The 25459-nt window shown below is 40.0% G+C and overlaps 1 protein-coding gene across 1 annotated transcript in view; it reads left to right on the top strand.

Moving 5' to 3' along the window:
* The window catches only part of LOC139965519 (casein kinase II subunit alpha), a 35745-nt gene that overhangs the window by 3017 nt on the left and 7269 nt on the right, over positions 1-25459 (top strand). The window contains exons 2-10 of the mRNA XM_071967956.1: positions 16513-16624; positions 17859-17960; positions 19358-19408; positions 20057-20116; positions 21289-21372; positions 22105-22215; positions 23195-23397; positions 24126-24274; positions 25208-25300. Of these exons, the coding sequence (XP_071824057.1) occupies positions 16513-16624; positions 17859-17960; positions 19358-19408; positions 20057-20116; positions 21289-21372; positions 22105-22215; positions 23195-23397; positions 24126-24274; positions 25208-25300 (965 nt within the window). The remainder of the gene's footprint in view (positions 1-16512; positions 16625-17858; positions 17961-19357; positions 19409-20056; positions 20117-21288; positions 21373-22104; positions 22216-23194; positions 23398-24125; positions 24275-25207; positions 25301-25459) is intronic.

Raw genomic sequence — 25459 nt, 5'->3', positions numbered from 1 at the left:
TTGCAAAGCTTTGAAGTTTGAACGCAGTTTCAACCAGGCCTCAAAAAACCTGTACATCATCAAATTCACTGACATCGTTTTATCAGTTCTTATGGTTCAGAGAAAGCATTCTTCTTAATTGTCCCGCAGCGAGATTTTCTTTTCCTCATTCAGAGGTTACTCAGGTTTCTGGTTCTAGACCCATTTTACAGACAGTTTTGTCCCATGAAGCTGTTGTATTTCTGTTGTAAATTTTTCTCCTCTCAACCACCGATGTACTTGTTTCCTGGAACAAAATGACGTGTGAATGCTTCATCTGGACGCAAGCAATGGTTGGCACCTTTTGAGGCAAAAAGTAAAGTGAAGGAAAATCGGTTGAGCAATAAGTAATCTACAGTAAATTTGACATACAGGAAGTGAAGTATGAGCATAATAAATACAGTAGTCCTATCCTTATTTAACTGTATGACCCTATGAGGAGCCCTTACTGGCGTCATATGTGCTTATCAGCATATCAGGGTTGTGTGTGTAGTGAAATTCACCTTTTTGAGTTGATTTATTTTGATAAAAGTATTCAGTGCTATTCAATACTTAAATGTCAAGTTGCATTTTAAGTTGAGAAATATTAACATTAATAAATGAAATGTTTTGAATCCATCATTGGATGTGTTGACCCACAGTAGTGTCATTGGGGATGCAGTACTAAACAATAAATAATGTTACCAGTTAATACATGGCTAGGGTAGGATGGAAGGAGTAATAGTAGAGTAACTAGAGTAGAGACAGGTGAGTATCATTGCATGTAATTATCCAAACCAGGGTGTCTCAGTGTTTTTCATTTCAATTTGTGAAATAAAATTCAAAATGTTTTGAAAATGTTTTTCACATGGTTTTAATGCATGTCATATTAAATACTGATACAAAAACGTGACCTACAGTAGTATGAAACCTTGAGGAGGGAATCAAATTCATTAATTAGTAGCTTGTTAACCTTCATTTGGTGGACAAACCTTGGAAGTTATCTTAATTTGACCAATTATTTCATATTTTGAGTAATACTCAGACAGATCTAGTCATTAGGTTTTGCTAAACTTGTTACCATAGTGAAAACTAAAAAGAAGCTACTGTACTTAAAAGCTACAGTAACTACTAACTACTGTAAGCAAATGTCTATTGACATTGTGTACAATAAATATATTTGACTGTAGCAAAGTCTCCTGATCATCTGGGACCGTTACCTCAGAATTGGTTCAAGCTGTGATTCCTGGAAGGTTTAATTAGTGTACAGTAGTATGCAATGCTGAATGGTTGGATGTCATTGGTTGTGCCTTCAGATTTTAAGTCCACATGCAAGTAGAGTACTGAATTAAAAAACAAAAAAACAGATCAGTGCCCAGTGAGAGCTAGGTATGTGCACTGTGGTATCATTGCAATTTGCCTTTCAATGATATATTTGTGCTTCATGTGTAAAGGATTGTAAAGAGTACTTAGAATGTACAGTACCGTACTTGCTGAGTTGTTGCTATGCGACTAGGAGCAGTTTTGAAAACAGATATATGTGGAGGGGATTAAGGAGGGGAAGGGGATAGAGGAGATGGAGGAGGAGACAGAGATGGAGGAGGGAGAGGGGACAGATAATGGGAAGGGGATGGAGGAGGATAAGGGGATGGAGCCTGGAGGAGGGAAAGGGGATGGAGGAGGATAAGGGGATGGAGGAGGAGATGGAAGATTTGGAGGAGGAAATGGAAGATTTGGACGAAGGTGTTTTTAGTCCATTCATAGTTGATTTTAGTTGATTAATGCAAATAATTGAAGTATTAAATGCATGTCTTTCTTTCATTTGTCTCATTCAGGTACACAAAGTAAGCATGCAATAACTGTAAAATTTTGAAATAACTTAATATTTTGTTGTTGTTGATGTGGTATGTACAGTATAGTGTACCTATGTCTCAATTTCATATACTAGCTACAATACTAGCTATAATAGCTATGTACAGTTACAGCACAATATAAAGTCTCCTACACTGTACATACTTGTGCCCTATTATCAGCGTGGTTCTGTACATTTCAAGACATCATCATACACCCACCCCCTCTCTATGTTTATGAATACATCATGATATGACTCAGACTGTCAGTCTATTTCACATTACGATAATGTGCCTTTTGTTATTCGGTGTTCACTATCACTCTCTTAATCTTGCAAGTCTGGTTAGTACTTTTAGTTTGATTATTAATTAGTACATATTTTAATATCAGTTTAATGGATCTAAAGTAAACTACATGCTGTATGTGCAACATTGTGCAAGTATCCAAAATATTTATTTTATAGCATTGACACTTGACATTTTAAATTTATTTGTAGTTTGCATAAATTGCTTCTAGAAGGTATCACACAGTAAATTATTAAATGAGCATTCCAGAGTACCCGCCGCCCCCCCCCCCCCCCAGTAAACTTTGCCTACAGCAGCAGATATCTTTCAACACTAATTATAGCCTTCTTTAGCACTGCAGCACACCCCTCATGCACTTTCAAATAAACGAGCTGTACATTGTTGTCTACAGTGTACCAAATACTTAGCAATAAAAGTGTTTCTGGTCTATTAACAAAATTTCAAAGTGGAACCGAAGTCTTAATTTTATTTAATTTAGCCAAGTTTCATGGTGTCTTCTTGGATCAGCAATGTTTTGAGCAAAGTTTGGTGAACATTGCCAAAATTTTAGTAATCAACTCAAAAAAACTGCTGCCGTATATAAGGTATAAATGAGTAAGTAATGTACAGTACTTTTAATTTTAAGTTGTGGAACTTAGTGGCTCACCTAAAGTTTCTTCATATTTTAACACACATGACATGAGAACTCTACTATTATTGTACTCTTGCCTAGAACATGACTGTAGCATGCATAGCGACAAGATTTTGTTGCTTAGCAGTGGATTAATCTCTGACCAATGGAAGTGTTAGTTTTTGTAATAAAATTATATTTTTCACTGGGGTTATGTACATGATCTTTGTAAACAATAACTTGCACCTCCTTCAGCCTACAGTACTGTATCTCTATCATTATTATTATGATAATTATGATAATTATTTCTGCATTGTTATTAAGCAATGCATGTACTACTGTCATTGTACTACTAAAGACTGATCATCACATTTTAGTGTCCTGATTTTCTCCAGCCCAAAAAGTGAAGCCAGATTTGATTCATTGCTTTTTTCGTAAAGTAACAACAACACATCTGTCATAGAACCAACTGGAACTGGCATTCCTTAGCCTCAGCAGCTGGTTGCTATGCTTAATTAATCATTGTCTTGTATGGAACTAGTACTCACTCAGAGAACCAAGATAGCAGCAACCCATCATAGTTTTGTAATAGTGAATTTACATACAGTCAGTCTCCCCCAAACATAGTACAGCTGATCTATGCTCTTTTAAATGAACTAAGTACTGTATACTTGGAAAAGGTTTTCTGCAGAATTCTCTGTTTGTCTTCTTCTTTTCTTTGTAGGGGGGGGGGGTGTATTTTGTTTCTATGAGGGAGAAGGTAAAAGGTGGACTAGATTGAGAGGATTTAAAGTAAATGCCAACGTATGAATGTTGAAAGCTTGCTCAGAAGTGAATGATAAAATTCTCAGTGTATTGGGTTGAAGATTATTTCATAGAGTTCAGCATTGTGCATCTTGAATCCTACGAGTTATGACTACGTACTGTACGTAGAGCATTGTCAATTATCAACTCAGGTCCAGGATGCCAGTCTATTCTTCACTCAGAACCGTTCATTATTATTATTATTAGTATTATTATTATTTTTTTCAAAGTTTGTTCAATTTTATTTTTTGGATGACTCAAGTCCAAAATTTATCTCGAAAAGTTGTAGACTAAATATCAAAACTACTTAGAACCTTTAGTCCGGGTTGTATATTTCTGTAACGTTTTTAAATTTTGAGAAATGACACCTTAAACAGCCAAGGTTCATCAGTGTAACTGGACTACATTTAATCTAATTCAAAGCTTTAAATCTGCCCTTCAGATATAGCACTAAACTCAATTGGAAAACTTATAATTTTGAGGGCCTCAAATGTTTATAAAATGTTACAACATTATCACAGGCAAATGCTGATGAAAGTTATCCAAGGATGCTCTGTTGTTTATTTGAAGTTTGAAAAAATAGGGATTTACTTTGCTCCTCTCTTACCTGTCTCCCACTCCACAATTGCACTTTCCTATCTACCTAACTACACATTTGGAAACGTTTTAGCACTGCGCCCTCGCTCCCTGGGCAACGCCCACTACCTCCTCCTTAAATGTGCATATCCTAAGAACTGGGATAAATTATCCTTTTTGTTGGACTATAACATCAACACATTACATTCACATTTCAAGTCATCCTTTTTAAAAGAGAACCAATTCTTTGTTTGTTCCTAGCATTGTTAGGAACGCAGAATTCTGCGTCAGGGACGCAATGTTTTGGCCAGGGACGCAACATCTTCAAATTGCTTGCGTCCCGTGGAAATTGGTTGCAATGGCAGGGTGGGCGAAAGGAGGGGCGGGCAGGGCCGCCCCTCAAACAGCTAAGCTAAGGCACTGAGCCATCTGCCCTTTATATTGTGTAAAGCATTCACAAAGTATAGGCAGTGATACTACACTAGTAACAGTAGGTCATACAATAAACACAATTGGTGTTCGATCGGGACGCAAGTTTTCTTTATGGGACGCAAACTTTTTGAGGGGCTTGCATCCCTGGGACGCAAACTTTTTTCTCTAATAACATTACAGGTTCCTTCTTTCATAATCTGAACTAAACTTGGCTACTAGTACTGCCCACTTTTCTTATCTGCATGCACTACATGTAAACTGTTGAAGTTTCCATCCGCTTGAACAATGCGTTTCTTAACCTGTGGAGCTTGCTTGGTATCTTTGATCAGTAAAAAAGATTAAGAAAGAGCGATATGTACAAAGTATTGTCCCTTTTAAATAGGAATTTGGATATTGTTCAATAATATTTCAGCCAAACATTTAGTAAGTAAGCCATAAGTTGGTTTAAAAATTAAGGTAAGGCATAACTCAAACCGATGAGTTTTGAAGTGTTTGTTACATGATTTTGCAGCCATAAAATCTTGGCCATAAAATCTAAAAGTTTTAAGTGGTCATTCATTGGTTAATAAAAATAGCTGTGCAGGTTAATGCCTACTTCATTACAGTATGTACAGGTACATGCCACTCGCTGTTCTGTACATCATGTGAAACTGTTACTCACCAGGTTGTGTCATTGGCGTCTTCCATTACACTGGGAGCAGGGTTGGAGCTTGTTGACCTGCGGTGGTAGTTAATGCTTTGGTGTAATAAGGAGAGGAATGCCAGTTTGGAATGCTACTGTTAGGGCTCCACAGCCCGCAGTGTTATTCTAAGCACTATGTTAATACTGTCCCAGGGAATCATTTATCGCAAAATGCCAAGTACTGTATGTGAAACGAGCAAATTGCTTGGTAAACAGGTGCAAATATATTTAAAATTGTTGGTTTTGTATGCAGGAACCATAGTTATTTGACTGTATATACGAACAAAGTTTACAGCTTTCAAAAGTTCTGCTACACAACAATAATATATAAAATTATTTCCTGTACACGTCCTCTAAGCTGATTAACTCTACAAGTAGTGTAGAAGACAAATTTGATACATTGCAAGGGAAAAATGAATTTTTAGGAAACCAAACTATGATGTTATTTTGATTTGAAAGTTACTACTTGTCAATAACAATTACATGTGTACCTACACACTGTTACTCAAATATCTATCAAAAGTTACAATCCCCATTTAGGCCAATACAGAATATTTATATAAAATTAGTAGTAATTGTGCACTAAGTTGGTACATGTTAAAGGTAGTCAGTATAGGCCCCAAGTTATAGCATGCTATAATTGCTAGAAGTTTTAAAAAGTATTTTCCTGGAGGTCTTTACTCTCCAAATTATTCTCTGACATTTTTATGGAACACACAAGATGACTGGATGTTTAAGTGAGGACAATTTCTTCAAAGGTTGTCATAGAAACAGTTCAAGAATTTTGACCAAAAGTGACCACAATTGAATATCTAGCATATTTGGGGCCAATACAGCATACTGTACCTGTAGGTTGTATCAACGACCGTTTTGGAAGTTGAACTTTGAGTTGATTGTACTAATAACAGCAGTGCTAGTGTGTTTGGGGTTGAAAGTAAAGTTGTTTCAAATCTTGTGAACATTACAGTATAACATACTGTGCACCTCTAGGTTTTCATTTGATTAAAAAAGTGCCTAGAATTGTATCAATTCAGCCTTGCTGCAGGACATTTGTAGCTGCTGGCAAATTTGTTTTGACTTGGTCTCTCAGATTTTGGGCACAACAAACAGACCATATATGGCAGTCTCAATGTAAGGTGCAACCATGATCTTGTTCAAAAGCTTTATATAACAGAGAACAACTCATCTGAACAGTTTGTAAAAATCTTGCTCCATTTGGGAAAAGTGGTGTCTTTAATACCATTGTCGATTTGTACATAGGGCTGTCATAGTGCCACTAGGATCAGTGGTGTCTTTTATACAATTGTCAATTTGTACATAGGGCTGTCATAGTGCCACTAGGATCAGTGGTGTCTTTAATACAGCCGTTGATGTATACATAGGACTTTATTAGTGCCACTAGGATCAGTGGTGTCTTTAATTACAGCCGTTGATGTGTACATAGGGCTGTAATAGTGCCACTAGGATCAGTGGTGTCTTTAATACAATTGTCGATTTGTACATACTGTAGGGCTGTCATAGTGCCACTAGGATCTTGAAAACCTTTTTCTTCTCATATTGTCAAGGTAGAATTTTAACAGTGTTGACACTGAAACTAATGCCATCATATATATTATGTCTTGTCAAGAGCATATTTTAGATTTATCATAATTTGCCAAACCCATCTCAATTACAGGAAATGAAAGTTGTTTTAAATGAGTTTAAACATTAAACATTCAAACACAATTGTCTCGTCTTGATGATGTCAGGTATAGACGTTTAACAAGTTCCCTCAGCCTTGTATGTAGAGGAACATTAAATCAGTGATATTTCTCAAATGGAATAATATTTTTTCTTAGCTGTTTGGGAAGTTGTTGATGACAATTATCTGATCAACTTGCCAATAATAATGATGGTTGGCCGGGTCAGTGTGTTCTTTCAGTAGATGCATTTGGTATTTTCTTTTGACCATGAGACACATTTTGAACAGAGCTCTAGTCTAGAAGGAAATGCCTACAGTCCAGATGTTCTTCTATTGGCAAATTCAATAAAGAAAGACTGTACATAGTTGTTCTGTTGCATGTACCAGAAATTTGAGGCCTACAGTGTGTAATGTAGGCTACATATGCTTGGAAAATGTACAGATGTTTGGACGCACACAGGCCTGAAGGCTAAAGAAATGAGATTTCTTTCAACTTACAATCAAGGTTAAAGTCTTTCCCTTTTAATCATCAATGTTTGTAGTTTTATACTTTGCTCCTCGCTTACCTGTCTCCCCACAACCTTTCATTATTATTCTTATTATTAAAGATTTTAATCAGTGTCATTTAAAATCAACCAACCCTGAAAGCTTTCTCTTATTCTTGAAGTGTTGAGAGTGCAATTCAGCAGGCGTGTGTATAATTTATAACTAAATGCAAGATTGGTCTGGGGGTGTATTTTAAATTTTATTTTCCAGTACAACTACTTGTTTGTTGTTGTATACATGTATGTTGGTCTTAGAAATATTTGTCCACCTTTTCAAATTGGTCCTTGCTGATTATTTATGGCAAGTCCACAAATTGAGAGAAACCTTGACCCCTCTCTATCATAGAGAAGTTCTTAAGGACAGTGACTCTACACAAGTGCTGTATTTCTTTACATGTACTTGCTCTTTGTACTATGTGGTGTTAAGGTGATTTTTAATGATTACGTTTAAGTAGACAGATTTGAGAAAATACATTTCTGTAGGGGTTTTAATGAGACACCAACTACTTTTCTTCAGTTGTACGTAACTCTTTGCAGCCTGGTTAATGGATCCATAGAATTACAATTAAACAACTGGTCATAGAGGGGGAGGGGGCAGGGAGGGGGCAGGACATGGTTTTCACCTCCCAACCTCAGCCTCCAGAAATGGTTCACTAGTGCAAAAGGGTTCAGTAGCAGGATTCCAGGAAATGGTTCAGTTGTGGGAAATGGTTCGGACAAGGTAGTTTTGAAGTTTACCCTCCACCTTGGAAATCCATGATTTGGAATAATTGCCGCATAGTATCATTTTTATTAGAAACGAATGACTTTTCAAAACCTTCACAGATAAAATTATGTTCTGTTCAGTGGAACATTAACCATGCGTCTGTTTTTGTCGTTGCTGCGTTTCATTTTTGCATTTCCCCTTTGCCTATGGATCCTGACAATTGTATTAAACCACTCATGCTTACTAATGGCCTATGGAACAAAACTAAAGTGTATGCTACATGGGTTGGCTCTTTCTACATCTTTGGCTTCTATGTGATTCAAATAGATCGATCACATATTAAATATATAATTTATTAATTAATAGCACGTTGCTTCCCTCTGAATGTTAATATCAAACGTCATATTAAGTGGGGTTTGGCACCAACTGTTTTTATATCACAGTAACTAATTTACTTCACTCCTCACTTACCTGTCTCTGTCCTTCATACAGTATGCACTTGAAGTAACCTAGCCTACAAATGTTGCGAACATTGTAGCACTACATCCCAAATGACCTACTTTAGGATCAATGTGGTCTTTCTCTCCCCATCCCTCCCCCCCCCCCCAATCTATCTGTCTGGAGGCTTTACAACTGTAGATTGAATTACTACTCCATTGTTTACCCATTCATACATATTCCTACTGGTTAATATTGTCTTCATGAAGAATGATGTTCTATCTCTATAAGAACTTAGAGAATTCTGTTTCTATCTACAGTAGGTTTTTTTTTGTTGGTATTTTGACACTCACCCGAACCCAGTAACTGCTTGAATTTAGACAAATATCTTTTATTTTACTATTACTGTTTTGTCTACGAGTTCAATACTTTATCAATATCGGACTTCTCTACCTTAACAATAATTTAAAGGTGAATTACTGTAAACTCATGTGATGAATATTAAATATTTACAGTTCATTGTGTCCAAGTTGATCTATTTATTAGTTGAAGGAAGTGTGTCACTTTATGGTACAGTATTGTGTTCTCATTAATAGGATTTCTATGCTAAATAGTTTCAGTACTTTGTGTTACAAAAAAGGTGGTATTCTAGCGATTTTCAAGTCCCTGTATAACCCATACTGAAAAAGGAACCAATTAGTGTGTTCAATTGATTGTATAAAGAGCAGACCTGGCCAGTAACAAGTCTTCCTTAATAGCCTGCATGTGATTTTTAACTTCCTGTATCACTCAAAAGGATAGACATTTTTTTTTTGAGTGGGGTGCTATGACCTGCTGCCATTATATATTCAATACGATGGTTAAAATAATCTCAAGTTTAATGTATTTACTTCGTTCCTCGCTTACCTGTCTCCCCCCAACCTATGCACCTCATTCTACCGCGCCTAGAATGTCCTGGTAACCTTTTAACACTGTGCACCCTCTGTGACCCGGCTTCACGGGTCACCAACCTTCCTTCTCATTCTACCAACCAAAGCGTCTACTTCGTATTTTTTCGAGCGGATATTTTCCACCGAATTTCGTCCACTTTTGGTTCCTAGGATCGGAAATATTTTCCCATCCACTGTTTTTGGAAGTATTTGAAGTCTTTGCAGCCCGATAAGTATCCTTTTCTTTCTTTAGAGAGGTTTTTAGGGCTGTTTTTCGGGAGCGGCGTTCGCTCCGCTTTTTTCTGTGCAGAACTCTAGTACTGGTAGCAGTTCCGCGAATTGTTTACCGTAGTTACGCTAGTTCCCGCCTTTTTTGGCTACACACGCTATTGCGTTAGTTCTTTCCCTCACCCGTTGTTTAGTTGTTAACTACTCTACTTCTCTTGTATTATCGTTGCTTTATACGTTATATATCTATATTACTTGTCCCTTCCTTGCTCCCAGGCTCGTTCCTGGCTTTTTCCCACCTTTTTGTGGGCTGGCCTTATGCCTATTCTGTTACCTTGTAAGCCGCGGGCCTCTAGCCGAGGCACGGTGTTAAGGTAGTATCGCATTGCCCTTACCATGTGTGTATATTTTATTATCCTTATACCACATGTGTATATTAATTTATACTACATGGGTATATCATATTTATAATTACACTTATTTGTAAATGTTTACATTATACCTATCTCTTCCTTGTTAGCTGTTTTCCTCCCCAAAGAAGGGGGCTTCTCCTATCATATTGTTAAGAAGTTGTTCCCTTAACTAGGGGTCATTCAGTCATGTCTAGGAATCAGCTGAAATGCATTGATTGCTCCATGTTCCGGCCAGTGAGGGCCGGGGATGAACTTGCCCTTGTCCCTAGTGCCGTACTTTTTCCAGGAGGGTCCCGTGTCTGGTGTGTTCCCAGTTCACCCCCTTCCTTGGCTAATTATCATTACCTGGCTAGCAGGACTTAGAATATAGCTACAGAACATACTAGACTTGCTCCCCAACCCCAGCGGCTCCCTAGTAGTGGGAGACCTAGTACAGATAGGAGAGGAAGAGGAAGGAGAGGTGGTGAGAGGGGGCCGAGGAAGAGAGTGTGGACAGAGAAAGAGAAGGGCCAGGCTCCGGCCAAGAGAAAAATTTTTTTGCCTTCCATGCTTTCGTTACTTGTTCGCTTTTAAGTGTTGGGTTTTCACTTTTGTAGCGTACCTTGTAACCACGACCCCCTTTTCGCATTAGCGCGAATGGGCGGTTCTCGCCTTGTTTACATGTTCTTATCTGTACATGTTTTTATCTGTTATTTTTCTTATAAGATGTTTGCTCGTTTCATGTACTTCGTTACTTGGTCGTTTTTCTAAGTGTTGGTTTCACTCTTGTAGCGTACAGTACTGTTTCGCTTAACTCCCGTTGAAAAAAAAAAAAAAAAAAAAAACCAACGATCGATAACAAACGTTGAAAAAAAAAAAAAAAAAATAAAAATCAAATAAAAATCAAAAAAAAGAAAAAAAAAAAAAAAAAAAAGGTTGTAAACGAATAAGTTCGTTGACAAAATTTAGACCACTGCGGGCACGGTTGTCAACGAAGTTTCTACGAAATTCCCACGAAAGTTATCGCGATCAAAAACCGCAAAGGCAATTCTAGTCTCCCCACCCCGCTCCTTCCACTCCCTTGGTTAGTTTACGTTCTTACGATAGACTACCTTTCCTAGCCTTCCTACCGTGAGTTTTTCAATCATGTACTCGGAGCCACTTGAATTATGTCAATTGTTTTGATGTTCCGCCCGGATCGGGCGGGGATTGGCCAGGATCCTTGCCCCAGAGGCAGGACCTGTAGCCCAGAGACCCTTGTTGGTCTAAATCTTGTTTACGCCAGCTCCTTGGCAAGAATTATACACTTGGCTGGCTAGCAAGCATTCGAAGCTCCGGGACAAACTGGAAACCATCCCGTACCCCCAACGGTTCTCCGAGAGGGGAGGGAATTGTAGGAGAGACTGGAGGTGAGGAAGAAGCCAAAGAGTCGTTAAGAGATAGAATGGGGAGTGGCCAAGAACACATAGAGTGGCCTAATGGCTTGGCGCACTGTACTAGCTGATGTACGAGACTCCCCTTCCGGAGGAGAGAGATAGAGAGAGAGGAAAGAGTTTTTGCCCCCCAAGGTCCCGGCGACGTCCGGATTGTATGACCAAGGGGGCAGGCAAGGGCAAGGCCTAGGCCAATGTAAAGCCCATTAGAAATTCCGACCAGAACCCAAGGTCCCGGCGACGTCCGGATTGTATGACCAAGGGGGAGGCAAGGGCAAGGCTAAAAGCCAATGTAAAGCCCATTAGAAATTCCGACCGGAACGGACAGAATGTCCGGGTCGAGGAGAGTGGTACTCGGCGTGGTACACACAGAGATGGGCTCCGGGAGCCCGGGTCCGGCGAGACCCCAGAGGGAGTGAAGAACCGAGGTTCCACTCCGGATCCGAGACCGGCCTCGAAGCCGGGAACCGGAGCTACAATCGACTGCTGGGTCCCGAGAGATGGGCTTCGGAGGGCCCGGGTCCGACGAGACTCCATAGGGAGCCCGAAACCAAAGTCCCACTACGGACCCAGAGCCGGTCCCGGAGCCGGGAACCGATGAGATCGACGACTGCTGGGCCCCCAGAACGGGGAAGCAGGGGCAGAAACCCGGTCCGCAGACCTCCTAGCTGGAGCCGCGGCCGATCCCGAGGCCGGGGGCCGACGAGAGTAACAACTGCTGGGCCCCCAGAGCGCCCAATCCGAAAAGAGAGCCGGCCCCGAGCGAGGTTCCCACGGCGAAGGGACATATACTTATCCCCAGCCTCAGAGAGGGAAGGACAAATACGGGCACTGAACACCCGGCCGCGACACCACGATCAATCCCAGACCAAAGAATGCAACCTGTTTTGTCCCCCGGTGAGGAACTTCTGGTTTGCAGAACGTCGGTCAACCTGTCCGGCCTACACGACGAGGTCGACCCCTAGATTTCGGGGTTACAGAGGACGGTTACTCCCGCTTCCAAGAGGAGGAAAGCCTTCTACATCGGGGGGATCGTTGCCCCCCGAAACTAGCAGCTTGGGCTGCAACGACAGGTTCGAATCAATTGCGGAAAAACACCGCAACCGCTACACCTTTAATCGCTACACATCCCAAATGTGTTTAACAAGTACAGTACCAGCAGAAACCAGGACATGACATAGTTTTCCTGGGCATTCATGGGTCAGATCGTCCTCGCTAATTATACTCCTCTCTAATAATAATTCATCGCCATATATCTAGGTTTAAAACCTCACTTGTGTTCTAAAACACTTGTGGAACCCACTCTCAGAACATGTTAAAATGCGCAAGCCGAATATGCTAAAATGCGCAAGACTGAATGGTTTCAAACGGTTCTCGTGACTTACTCTCCCTGCTTTAATATCTTGGCAAACTGCCAAATAGAGGACTATCTCAAACATTGGCAACGTGCCAGAAAAACGAAAACTTCTTAAGCCTTGGCAAACTGCCAGCAATGTGTATAACGCGGTACATTTGTTAAGAGAGGAGGCGGGGCCAGGCAGTCACCTGGCTTGCCACGTGTGAGCTCAACGTTTGCTGCAACGAGCTGTCGACTATGTGAGCGATCCTATGGAATAAGCCTCTCTATTTCTCTGGTGAATTACCAAGACATACGCGTTAGTAAGTTGAATAAGGGGTAGGATAGAACCCCATGAAAGCTACAAGGGCTATCACGCTCCGAACATACGGGATACGCTCCATGAATAACTTGTTCGATGTTCCAAAACTTTAAGCAGAGTTGCACTTCGTAGCACCTGATAGGCTGGCCGTGACCATGCGCTAGCTGGTTTCAATAGGAAGTTGGAAACTTTCACTGTACTACGATAGTGATACAATTCTCATCTCGACATGAAGAGACTTGAGAAGTAACAGGTACGTTAGCATAACATTTAATACGTTTTATAACATCAAATGTGGTGTTGTTGAAACGTCGACATAAGGTTCTATGAGTTTTTAATGTTATATTAATGTCATATTCATGCCCTTACGAAATTTGTGTGGATTTACTAGCCTGAAAACGTTTCGGTGACATATTTTTTTTACACCGCAAATAACGTTATCATAACAAAAGACGAAGCGTTTAATAACGCGTTTGTGCGTGATGAGTAACTCCCCGGGCTCGGTTAAAGCAGCCAGGGATGTATGAGGTGGAATTTCTACAAACCCACCCTCTCACCAACTTCACGGTCCCTGTTGGGAGTTTGTTTCTGATGAGTAGACCTATAGCCCAGTTACTGTAGCTCAGTGGTTAAGGCCGGTGCCTTGCAATTATAAGGTCCCAAGTTGGGGTCACTCCAAGATTAATGTATGTCGTCCAGTCACAGAGTTGTTGACAATTCATTATCATGGACATTAAATACGAATGTAAGAGACTGAATTCGGTCAACTTGCGGCCTTGATAGGTCAACGAGGTTTCTTCACAAGTTCCTGCTTGCAGGATGATCCAAAATACATATAATACATTATACTAAAATACATAAATACATATATAGTTTTAGTAGTCACATACAGTATAACAGTTGTAGCATTGACCAAGATTCTGATGAAGCAAACTATCCATTCAGTACTCAATTTTCGAGAGCACTGTGGTCAAATGGTGAAGGCAGTGGACTGGTGATCTAAGACTTGCAGTTTGAGTCCTGGCCAGATCATCCCGTTGTGTCTTTGGGCAAGGCATTTTATCTCCATTGCGTCTTTCCATTCAGGTGTATAAAGGGGGACCTTTAGATAAACTGTCAGTCGGGGGCTTTTTGGCTACCGCAATGAGGAGGGATCTGTCTCTATGTTTGACAGGTTATCGCTGATCAGGGTTATTTTGTTAGGCGGGGAATAGTGCCAGAACAGACAGGCACTGCCAGCCGAGACCTCTCTGGCACAAGTGGTAGACTTCCTCACTCCCTCTTCGAGGAGGGAAAGCAAGTGTCAACCATCAAGAACTACAGGTTGGCAATTACCGCGATCCACCGCGGCTTTCCAGATGGGTCCACCCCGGGCAACAACGGGGACATCACCCAGCCCATCAGGGGGATGGCAAACAGGCGTCCTCGGACCAGACGGCTCGCCCCCTCGTGGAGTCCATCAGCAGCACTGCAGGCACTCACTAAATCACCATACGAACCACTGGCTTCAGCCTCGCTGGCAGCCCTTAGAAAGAAAACCCTTTTCCTGATCACCCTCGCGTCAGCAGGAAGGAGCTGTTTCCACGCTCTGCCTACAAAGCAGAACCATATTAGGTTTGAGAACCACGGGAGAATGGTCCCCGATCCGTCCTTCATACCCAAGAACCAGGTCCTTTCCTTCCTGCCGGGGGACATCTTTATCCCTGAAATAAAGACGCTTTCCTCAGTCGCAGAGGATATACTGTGGGGCCCAGTCAGGGCTCTCAAATGGTACTTAAACAAGACTCAACCCCTGAGACGAACAACCATGTCCTTGTTCATACTACCCAGAGCACCTTTTTCAACGGTGTCTAAGGACACCCTCTCTCGGTGGCTGATGGAGATTATTCGCCCCTTCGCAGTTGGCACAACTTTAACGAGAGCCCATGACATTAGAGGAAAAGCGGCCTCGACAGCTCTTTTTGCAGGAGTCCCAATAGAGGTCATCCTCAAGGCAGCAGCTTGGCGGACACCAACGACGTTCGTCGCCTGTTACCTTTCAGACTCATTACAGGCTGAGGCGGCATTTCGTAGCGTGGTGATGCGAGATCCGGCGGGTACTAGGTCCCACCCCTCGGGCCTCCCACCATCGGGCAGTGCCACTCGGTGCATAGGTTGGGGGGAGACAGGTAAGCGAGGAACGAAGTAAATACTCCAAAACTTACTGGTTTGGATATTTACGAGTGACGAGCTTACCTGTCTCCATTCCCGCCTCCCTCCCCCGAGGGGGGTGGAACACAGCCGCACGGAGGAGCGGTCTCATTGACTTAACAAAACACCTTCTAGCACAGGCCAAGAGACCTGAGGAAAGGAGGTTCCACTACCGTACGAGCCCCCCCGTACCATCACCTATGGTTACCAGCGAGTTTGTTGCAAAGATAGTTTTATCTTGACCGGTAGTAACCGGTAGTAACTTGTAGTAAACGGTAGTAACTTGTAGTATCTCGTAGTAACTTAGGGCCACTATGAGTGACTTAAGGAAGAGTGTCTTAAAGTGTTTTATATATATATGGAGAAGCGTTATATAGATATTTCCTTTATAATGTTGATACTCTTTTTCCTTCGTCTTTCTCCATTAAACACTACGGTGTTCAGGGCCTTGGGCCTAACTTGTAGAGTACCTTCTGCTACCTTTTTTAGACCTAAGGGGTACAGGCTGACGGGGTCGTAGAGGGTAGCCCCCCCTCCCCACAGGAAGGGGAGTACTACCCCTCCCGTTGGAAGCGTCAGAAATTCGATGTTAGACTAGGAGTCGAGGGGGTAGCCCTCCCATTTGTCGGGAAGGACTACTACTCGACTCCAAGGCAGAGACCACTTTGGAGGGGCTTTGGTCTCATGAGAAGGAAGGTTGGTGACCCGTGAAGCCGGGTCACAGAGGGTGCACAGTGTTAAAAGGTTACCAGGACATTCTAGGCGCGGTAGAATGAGGTGCATAGGTTGGGGGGAGACAGGTAAGCTCGTCACTCGTAAATATCCAAACCAGTAAGTTTTGGAGTTTTTAACCCTAATTTGCAAGATGATACAAAATTGGGCAGAACAAAAAAGAGGACAAGCTAATGTTTATTTACAACTTTATATTCGAGTAAACTTGTCAAAGCTGATGGTTCAAATTGTGTATCTCCTTTATTAAATGCTATACTGGAGATTTCTCTCTCTCTCTCGAAAAACATAGTTTTAATACAATTATTCTTACTTTCCATCCCCAGACAACAAGATGATTATCAAATTGTAAGGAAATTAGGCAGAGGTAAATATAGTGAAGTCTTTGAAGCTGTTAACATCACAAGCAATGAAAAGTGTGTGATTAAAATATTAAAGGTAAGTTTCAAGTTTTTTTTCAGTTTTCGTCCACGCTACTTGTATTTTCACTAATATCCTTCTCATTATATTTCCATGCTGTAGATGTTTTTGTTTGCTAGTAAGTACTGGTTAAAAAGCATGATTTAAGGGGTTCAAATTTATCCACAAGATTTATGCTAAGAAATAGACAGAATAATTAACATTCTTATTGTAGTAATTAGAGCATATTCTCTATTTCAGTGACAGAAATTTGAAAATTAAATGACCAATTCAGGGAAAGTGTAGTCAAGACATTACAGTTCGTTACTTCTATAGTAGTTCATTGGCGATAATTGCTGAGTCACTAAACATAGAACAAAAATATGGGTGGGGTGTGTTTCCCAATTAAGTCACCAAAAAATGAGAAAAAAAAAGTAAAAATGTACATGACATTAGGGTATCACTGTAACATCTGGACATCCATAACGGGGGAATAATTCATCCATTATCACATTGCAAATTGCTATGCAAAATGGGCAACTTGCTGTTGAAGTGGAAAGATAATCATAGCAGTTTGTGTACACAGAAACCATAGTGTATGAGACAAAAGTCAAGAGCCTTTATTACTGCTACACAAAATTTGAACACTAAATTATTCACTGTGCTTTGGGAAATGAGATGTTTTATATGATTTCCCATCAGTTAAAAAAAAATTTCCTTTTTTGCCTTTTTTATAATTGACAACATTTGAACTGTTGAATCCTTGCTGTAAATATCAGCACTTGAAAATGACTTTGACCTTTATCTGATTGGGAGGTGTTAACATTCTGACACATAATGTACCACTGTGCTATGCTGTAGGCTTGTTCAGTATTACAGATTTGACAAATTCCGGTTCAGTGTTGCATCATTTTTGCATACACGTGCTGTTTTTGGAGTTTCGTTTTGAATTTGTAACAGAGAGGCAAAAACCTCAGGTGTCACCTCTAGGTAACGATATATATTGTAACTATGAAAAAAGTCCCACAAATGTCTGAGGCAAATCTTGTTCTCTGTGGGAGATATATGAGGAATTAATAACCTTGTTAGGTGGATTACATGTTGTTAATCTGTGATGAAATGGTGCCACCAGTACAGTGTAGGTGGAACCCTATTACTTTCTCTTTGTTGGTCATGTGATTTTATATTTTTATGCAACATCATGCTTTAAATACATTTAAGTGTAAAAAATTTCTATTTACATTTGTCCCAACAATTGTTTATTTCTTCTCAGCCGGTAAAGAAAAAGAAAATAAAACGTGAGATTAAGATTCTGGAGAATTTACGAGGCGGACCCAACATCATAGGTCTACATGCAATTGTGAAAGATCCTGTGGTAAGGCATCAGAAGTGATTATTTCTTGTCTTTTTCTCTTCAGTTTTGTTTCTCTGCTAAACATTTGAACAGAAATAAACAATGACATGGTGGCTTGGATGATCATTTGGCAGTGGTCTGCAAACATTGACCTCATTCATCACTTACCTGTCTCCTATACTAACGCACTCTGTTTGACCGAGCCTACAAACTGGTAAGATAGGGGGCGCAATGCAGGAATGTTACCAGTTTGTACGCTACTGTAGGTAGATTGGAATGAGTGTGTGTAGGAGACGGCTAAGTGTCATCACTTGTTAATGTCCAAATCGCTAAGTTTGGGGGTTATTAGGCCCACCACATATGATTTTGCATGAGTACAGAGGTAAGACTCACCAGAATGCATGAAAGGTAGCTTCCTTCAACTCGACTTTGTGTCCAAAAAATAAATCTGATCTCTGTCGGCAAGCTTCGGAAAAGTAGAAGAATTTTCTGATGTCTGCAAATCTCTTGCGACCCAGTGAACAATTCTTTATTTGCAGCCCACCTGTGGAACTCGCTTGATAGTTTGTAGTAAGTGGAGTTACATGATGATTGTGCATAACTTAGATGTCTTTCAGTGACAGGTGATTGTTTAAAAAAAAAATATGGATGTATAGGATGGGAAGAATATGGATGATGAGGAGCTTTGGGGAGTTCACACCTCATATCTGATAGTCAAAATGTTAAATTAAGATGCGTTCCTCTCTCGCCTGTCTGGACTCTACTTTTTGCACTTTACCCTCTGCCTAGCCTCACCTCACTGACCCAATTCTGGGTCATCATCCACCCCCCTGCCTTCCAAACCTTCCACTTGGGAAATTTAGTTTGCTCCTCTCTTCAGCTGTGTGCAAATCTACATGTTTCAATGTGCTTATCTACCTAAACTACATCTTGCATATATGCAAATTAGAGACAGATGAGTATTATCACCTTCTGAATCCCCAAAAACAGTCATTTTTGGGGGAATTTGTGAAAGATTTACATCCACAGAAATCACATTTTCAAACTGTTCAATTTACTTTGCTCCTCTCTTGCCTGTCTCCCATTCCACATAGATCTGCACTTTCCCATCTACCTAACTACAGTACATAGTACACACTGGAAACAGCCCAGGTTTGCAGTGTCTTGTTGCATAAATGCTATTTCAGACCAATAGAATCATATGTTTGGCTCTTATTTTTTAGGTTGTTTCATGTCAGAAGTTCATATTGTGGGTTGTGTACTTAACTGGGCAGTCTATTTACTCTTGATTAAAAGATTTATGATATTAATTCAACTACTTATATATCAAAGACTGGAATTGTCTTTGTTACCGCCGAGTTACATCTCTGTATTATTTCACTCGTTAATGAAAGCTTTTCCACTTCTCTCTATTGCAGTCTAGAACTCCAGCCCTCATATTTGAGTTTGTTAACAATACTGACTTTAAGGTAAGTTTTTCATGAGGCTCCCATATATTAGATACTGCTGTGTACCTGGGACTAATTTATATTTTACTCAATGCATGAATTCAAATTTGGAGGGTTTATTCTGAAGGAATAATTATACTTGGCTCCTAACTTCTACTGCAAATAGTCAGTGACAGCTGCACTCTTGATCTACTGTGTGGAGTGTATTCTGGTTTTAATATCTAAAGTGTCTAGAATCTGAGAAATAGTTCTCTTGGTATGTTTTCTTAATTACAAACTTCCTCCTTTTTACTTTGAGGTTTAAATCAAACTTGGAACAAGAAATAACATGTAAATGTGCTAAGCAAACATTACCAACATAAAAATCCCATCCCATCATGCAATTGACTTATTTTCCCGGGGTTATATAATCATTTTAGTTTTTAAGGAAAAACAAAACCAGCTGTTGTTGTAGTCCATGAATGACATCGCAGGTTATTACACAATGCACACATGATATTAATGCACAAATCAAGTGCATAAACTGTAATACGTTATATCACAACAACAGTACAAGCCTAATAAGCTTGGAGTTGGATCAATGCGCCCAGTTTCACAAGGTCTGTGTTATAAATTTTCAAATTTCATCGGAATTGGTTAAATCCCTTTGCATTCTCATTTTCTTTACAGCAATTGTATCAGACGCTTACGGATTATGAAATCAGATATTACTTGTTTGAGCTTCTAAAGGTGAGTGCCAAGTCAGAAGGAGCTTTGTTACCTGACCTAGTTTAGCAAAGTTTGGTCCTGGCGTTTCAAAGTTACTGCACGTATACCACCATACTGTTGTACGTATATCCAGAGCTGGACGACGTAGTCAAATAATTGTTTACATGGTTTTACTTTGATGCAAAAGTAATTTTTTTGCATTGATTGTGGTAAATGATTAAATATTCAAACTTTCCAAGCTGAGATTATCAGCAGCAACTGCTTTTAATATCAAGTTTAGCTAGTGTGCTGGTATAGCTTTAGCGTATCATTATGTGATGTATATACACGTAGCATAGTCATAATGATGAATTCCATTCAGTACAAGACAGGTTTATTGAAAATGTTTGTATTCCTTTATTCCAGCATAACTATATATACTTTATGAAAAGGATCAATTATAAGTACATAGTGTAGAACCTCTGTTTGGTTATTGGTGCAAATTATGCAGTAGGTTAGGTGAAACCTCTGTTATAAAGTGATTGATAACAAACTAGCCGTATTGTAGACCCTCTGTTTGGTTATTGATGCAAACTATGCAGCAGGGTAGGTGGAACCTCTCTTATAAAGTGATTGATAACAAACTAGCCATATTGCAGACCCTCTGTTTGGTTATTGATGCAAACTATGCAGTAGGGTAGGTGTAACCTCTCTTATAAAGTGATTGATAACAAACTAGCCATATTGTAGACCCTCTGTTTGGTTATTGGTGCAAACTATGCAGTAGGTTAGGTGAAGCCTCTCCTATAAAGTGATTGATAACAAACTAGCCATATTGTAGACCCTCTGTTTGGTTATTGGTGCAAACTATGCAGTAGGTTAGGTGAAGCCTCTCCTATAAAGTGATTGATAACAAACTAGCCATATTGTAGACCCTCTGTTTGGTTATTGATGCAAACTATGCAGTTTAGACCCTGTTTAGTTAAATGCAAATCGTTCACTACATCAATTATGTTTTCACACTGCGATTTTAATGATAGTCTGGCATACAGTTGCCCTTTGGGGATCGCTCTCAAGTTTAGGTTTGTTTGCCTGTGTCTGTTCAGTGACAGACAGAATTGTAAGTTTGAAGCCACCGTTATGAGCAAAGCTATATTAGTTACTGTGTGAGTATACCTGTATTGTTATCTTGTTTATCAATTATTCCTTTTCAGGCTCTTGATTACTGTCACAGTATGGGTATCATGCACAGAGATGTGAAGCCACATAATGTCATGATCGACCACGAGAATAGAAAGGTAAGAATGGTGAGATGGTGAAGGGGGGGGGGTGGTAGGGAGGGCAGGAATTGGAGAAGGGAGGGGTGGTGGGAGCAATCAGTGAAGTAGTCACAGAGGCAGAAAAGTGATTATACATAGGGCAGATTGTTTATCCTGAGTAATCTATGATTGGGTCTTGAAGAATGCCACTTCTGTGAGGTGTCCATCTACCATTGTAGTAGAGAACAGAGAAAGTTAGTGGAGGGTAGGGGTGGGGGGTGGGGATGGGGGAGGATGAGTAGGACAGGAATGTTTGCAGCACAACCCTTCCAGTATACACTGTTGGTATGTATACTTTATGACAATGTACTCTTGATAGCAATGAATGTGCAGTACAAAAAGTACTAATACTAAAGAAGTTCTGGCTCTATGTTATTGACGAGCCTGTTCACCTACATATTTCAAGGCTCGAATTCATGAGAAGATGAATAATCCTTTCTTTTGTCTTAAACAATTCTATGTATAAAATATCTAACATGATCTGAAAACCTGCTCGATTAAACATTTGTCGTCTTTTGTCGGTGTAAACATACAGGCAAAATTAAAATGATACCCTGAGATTTGATATTATCCGTTGTATAATTTTATTCTTGATTAAATCTTGATTGGTGTGGATATATTTTCGAATGTCATCGGTGGATTAAAGCAACAGTTTTCTTAAACTTTATAACCTATTGATCATCCTGTTTTTTTTAATATTTTTATCTTCAGCTAAGATTGATAGATTGGGGTCTGGCAGAATTCTACCATCCTGGTCAAGAATACAACGTCCGTGTCGCATCAAGATACTTCAAAGGGCCGGAGTTACTGGTAGATTATCAGGTAAGGCTGTCTGGTAGTTACTTCGCTCCTCTCTTACCTGTCTCCGTTGAACAAATGCACTCTAGTGTACCTCACCCCACCCAAACTGGAAAATCATTGTAACCCCTGCCTCCCCCTCCCCCCCCATCTTCATCCAAATTGTACATTGTTCTGATTCTTGCTGGTATCACCGTGGAATAATTTAGTGTTCACATTTTGGGAAGTAGTTTTGAAGGCATTTTGTCTGAACATAAAATACCATGGTTTCTGTGCACAAATAAAAAAGAAACTGTTAGATACTGTGGACTTAATATAGCAATGTCACCATTTTGGATAGCATTTTGATATAGGAGACATTATTCCCTGATGATTCTGTTTTCTTAATTCCTGTCTCTTTGCTATCATGTCGTTTGGAAGAAGATGATCTTAACAAACAAACTCACAGAGCATTGCCTAAGAGTTCCTATTTATCTTTCTACAAGTACGTCATAATTCCTGGTCAAAGTTCTGTATGCACAAATGTGGGTTGGTTGAGTTTTCCATCATGTGTACCAATGTTGTGCATGCTTTGGCAAATTAACCTTTAAACAGGGATGTTACATCTGTCACAGTGTCTGAAGTAACATATGTAGAACACAGATCATTCAGTAATACCTCCCTAGAAGTGTGGAAATCAGATCAGTGGGAAGTCATAGACCATTTTGTCGTCATAACAAAGACCCCAACAGTTGTTCCTTAGACTACTCCAAATTCAATTTTCTCCTGTTATTGAATCCATAGGATGTTCCCTTCCCTTGCCTTTCTCCCCACCCCCACCCCCAGACACACCTGAAATAATCATGAAATGCTCGTAACAATACGAACCAATGACAAAAGAACGGCGAATCATTCCTGTGTATTCCGGTCATTCATGGCTGTATTTTGGAAATGATACAAATTTTGCAAACAGGGTTCATAATTGAACGTAACTGTTACATCTGTTTTTGTTTTCATTTGACAGCTCTATGACTATTCATTAGACATGTGGAGTCTGGGGTGCATGCTGGCCAGCATGATATTCCGCAAGGAACCTTTCTTCCATGGTCACGACAATTACGACCAGCTTGTACGCATAGCCAAAGTACTGGGGACGGAGGAGCTGTACGAGTACCTTGATAAGTACCAAATTGAGTTGGACCCGAGGTTTAACGATATTCTTGGAAGGTAAACTGATTTGAGTAATTTTAGATCACGCACGCCGCCCTTGTATTTTCCTCCCTCAAAGCTACCCCTCCTCCCCTTTCCCCTTCTCTTTAATTTCCATTTGAGTAAAACTAAAGCTGTACTTTGCATGGATTATAAATTTCCTGTCATTTCTGATTAAGATTTGTAGCTTTCGTACATAAATGTGTTACTCTGAAGTCTAGGAGATCTCCTGGCTACTCCTAATCTTGGAAGAAATTTTTTATTTTATTTAAATTTTTATATTTTTATTATTGTTATCTTTAATGAGGGTAGTCCTGTTCAGTGCAGGTAAATTTGTGTGGCATGATGGTTTAGTGTTAATTTGTTAACCCTGTGCAGTATAACAAAATGCAACTCTGGTTGAGTAAAGCATGAACAAGTTATATTTTGTCAGCTTCACTATCTTTCCTTTACCGGTCGTGTGTAGTATCACCAGACTGGCAAAGTGGACGTCAGATGCAGTTTTCGAGCGTAATGTAGAGTTAAAAGTCTAATGTTTCTGCCAGAACTTAATGAATTATAGCTCAAGTTGCTTTGTTTAATCAGCTGATCAAATGTCCTATGTATCATGTGTTATTCAATTCATGTCATCAATTCAACATATTGCAGTACTTTGACAAATTACTTTGCTTCACATTTAAACTTTTGAAAGGCTTTGACATTGTTTCAATATTTGTTTTTTTCCGTCTGCGTCGTCCATAACACAGACATTCAAGAAAACGTTGGGAGCGATTTGTACACAGTGACAACCAGCATCTAGTCAGCCCGGAGGCACTAGACTTCTTGGATAAACTTCTTCGGTATGATCATCAGGAGAGACTCACAGCTAGAGAGGCCATGGATCATGCTTACTTTTGTAAGTGATTAATATGGAATAATTAACTTAAGCAAACGTTGACTCAGTTAATTAGTAATTTCAGGTAATATTACAGGTGGAATGTTAGTGTTCTCATTTGATGATAAAAATACAACATAATTATCACATACAAGTGTTTTGTCTACCAGTTAGCATGCAACAAATGGAGGGCTTCATACTTTGGGAAATCCTTGCCTTTTGGACAATTTACATATTTATTTACCTGATGGTGAGGGCCCTTGCAGCGGGCTTGCCAGTTAATTGTCAGGAAGGTATGTCGTTCCCCAACAAATAGTTCCAGTTAATCAAATGGGGTAAACCTATTGTACTACAGCACAGAACTCATCATATACATATGCTGTTATATTGAATGACGAGTTGCGACCTATGCATCTTAGATGGGTTGGTGGTCGGTCCTCTGTGCTGATCATTGCATTGTCGTCTTGTCACTAATTTGTGGCCAAGAGGCAGGGTCGGCCCATCTCATTAGGGACCCTAATCCTGTGGCACTGTAATAATAAATATAAGGGTGGCGGGGAGGGGGATAGTTGATAGGTCACAGACTAATGCCAAATAATTTAGCTGGGTCGTGGCCTGAAAAGATTGTTAACTGTCGATGGAGGACATGCTTCTGTATTTAACGTGGCTGTTAGCAGACAGCGTAATCTAGCCCATGGTCATAAAAATAAAGTTTGCCTAACATGTGGGTTGTACCTGCAAGGATGATCCAGCCCATCCTATCCAATGAAGTGTTTGTGTTGAATACTTCACGTACAGTGTACATAATGAAGATGATTTGAGGCTTACACATAGCTTTTATTGGCCGGACATACTTGTCTGCAATCTTTACACAGACTATTAATATCAATTCTGTGACAAGAATTTAGGTACAATGCATGTAAGCATAATTTCTCTTTCCTGTCTCTTACGCAGTCCCAGTCGTGAAAGAGAGCCGTTCGATACAGCCTGCGGTCAACAGCAATCCCACACCAGCAACTACCAATGCGTCTAGCACAAACACCTCTAGTAAGTCGAGACACGTTTCAATTAATCAAATAACCATAGACGGAATGACTTATCCCGTATTACATAGCAAAATGCTAAGCAATATGGGCAAGTCGCTCTACAAGGGCAAATGTGTATAGCAGCATACTTTGTACACAGGAACCATGTCAGCTGATAATA

This window comes from Apostichopus japonicus, chromosome 3 (assembly GCF_037975245.1).
Source record: "Apostichopus japonicus isolate 1M-3 chromosome 3, ASM3797524v1, whole genome shotgun sequence".
NCBI lineage: Eukaryota > Metazoa > Echinodermata > Holothuroidea > Aspidochirotida > Stichopodidae > Apostichopus > Apostichopus japonicus.
Note: the sequence above shows the minus strand (reverse complement) of the source record. Positions and strands in the feature narration are given on the sequence as shown.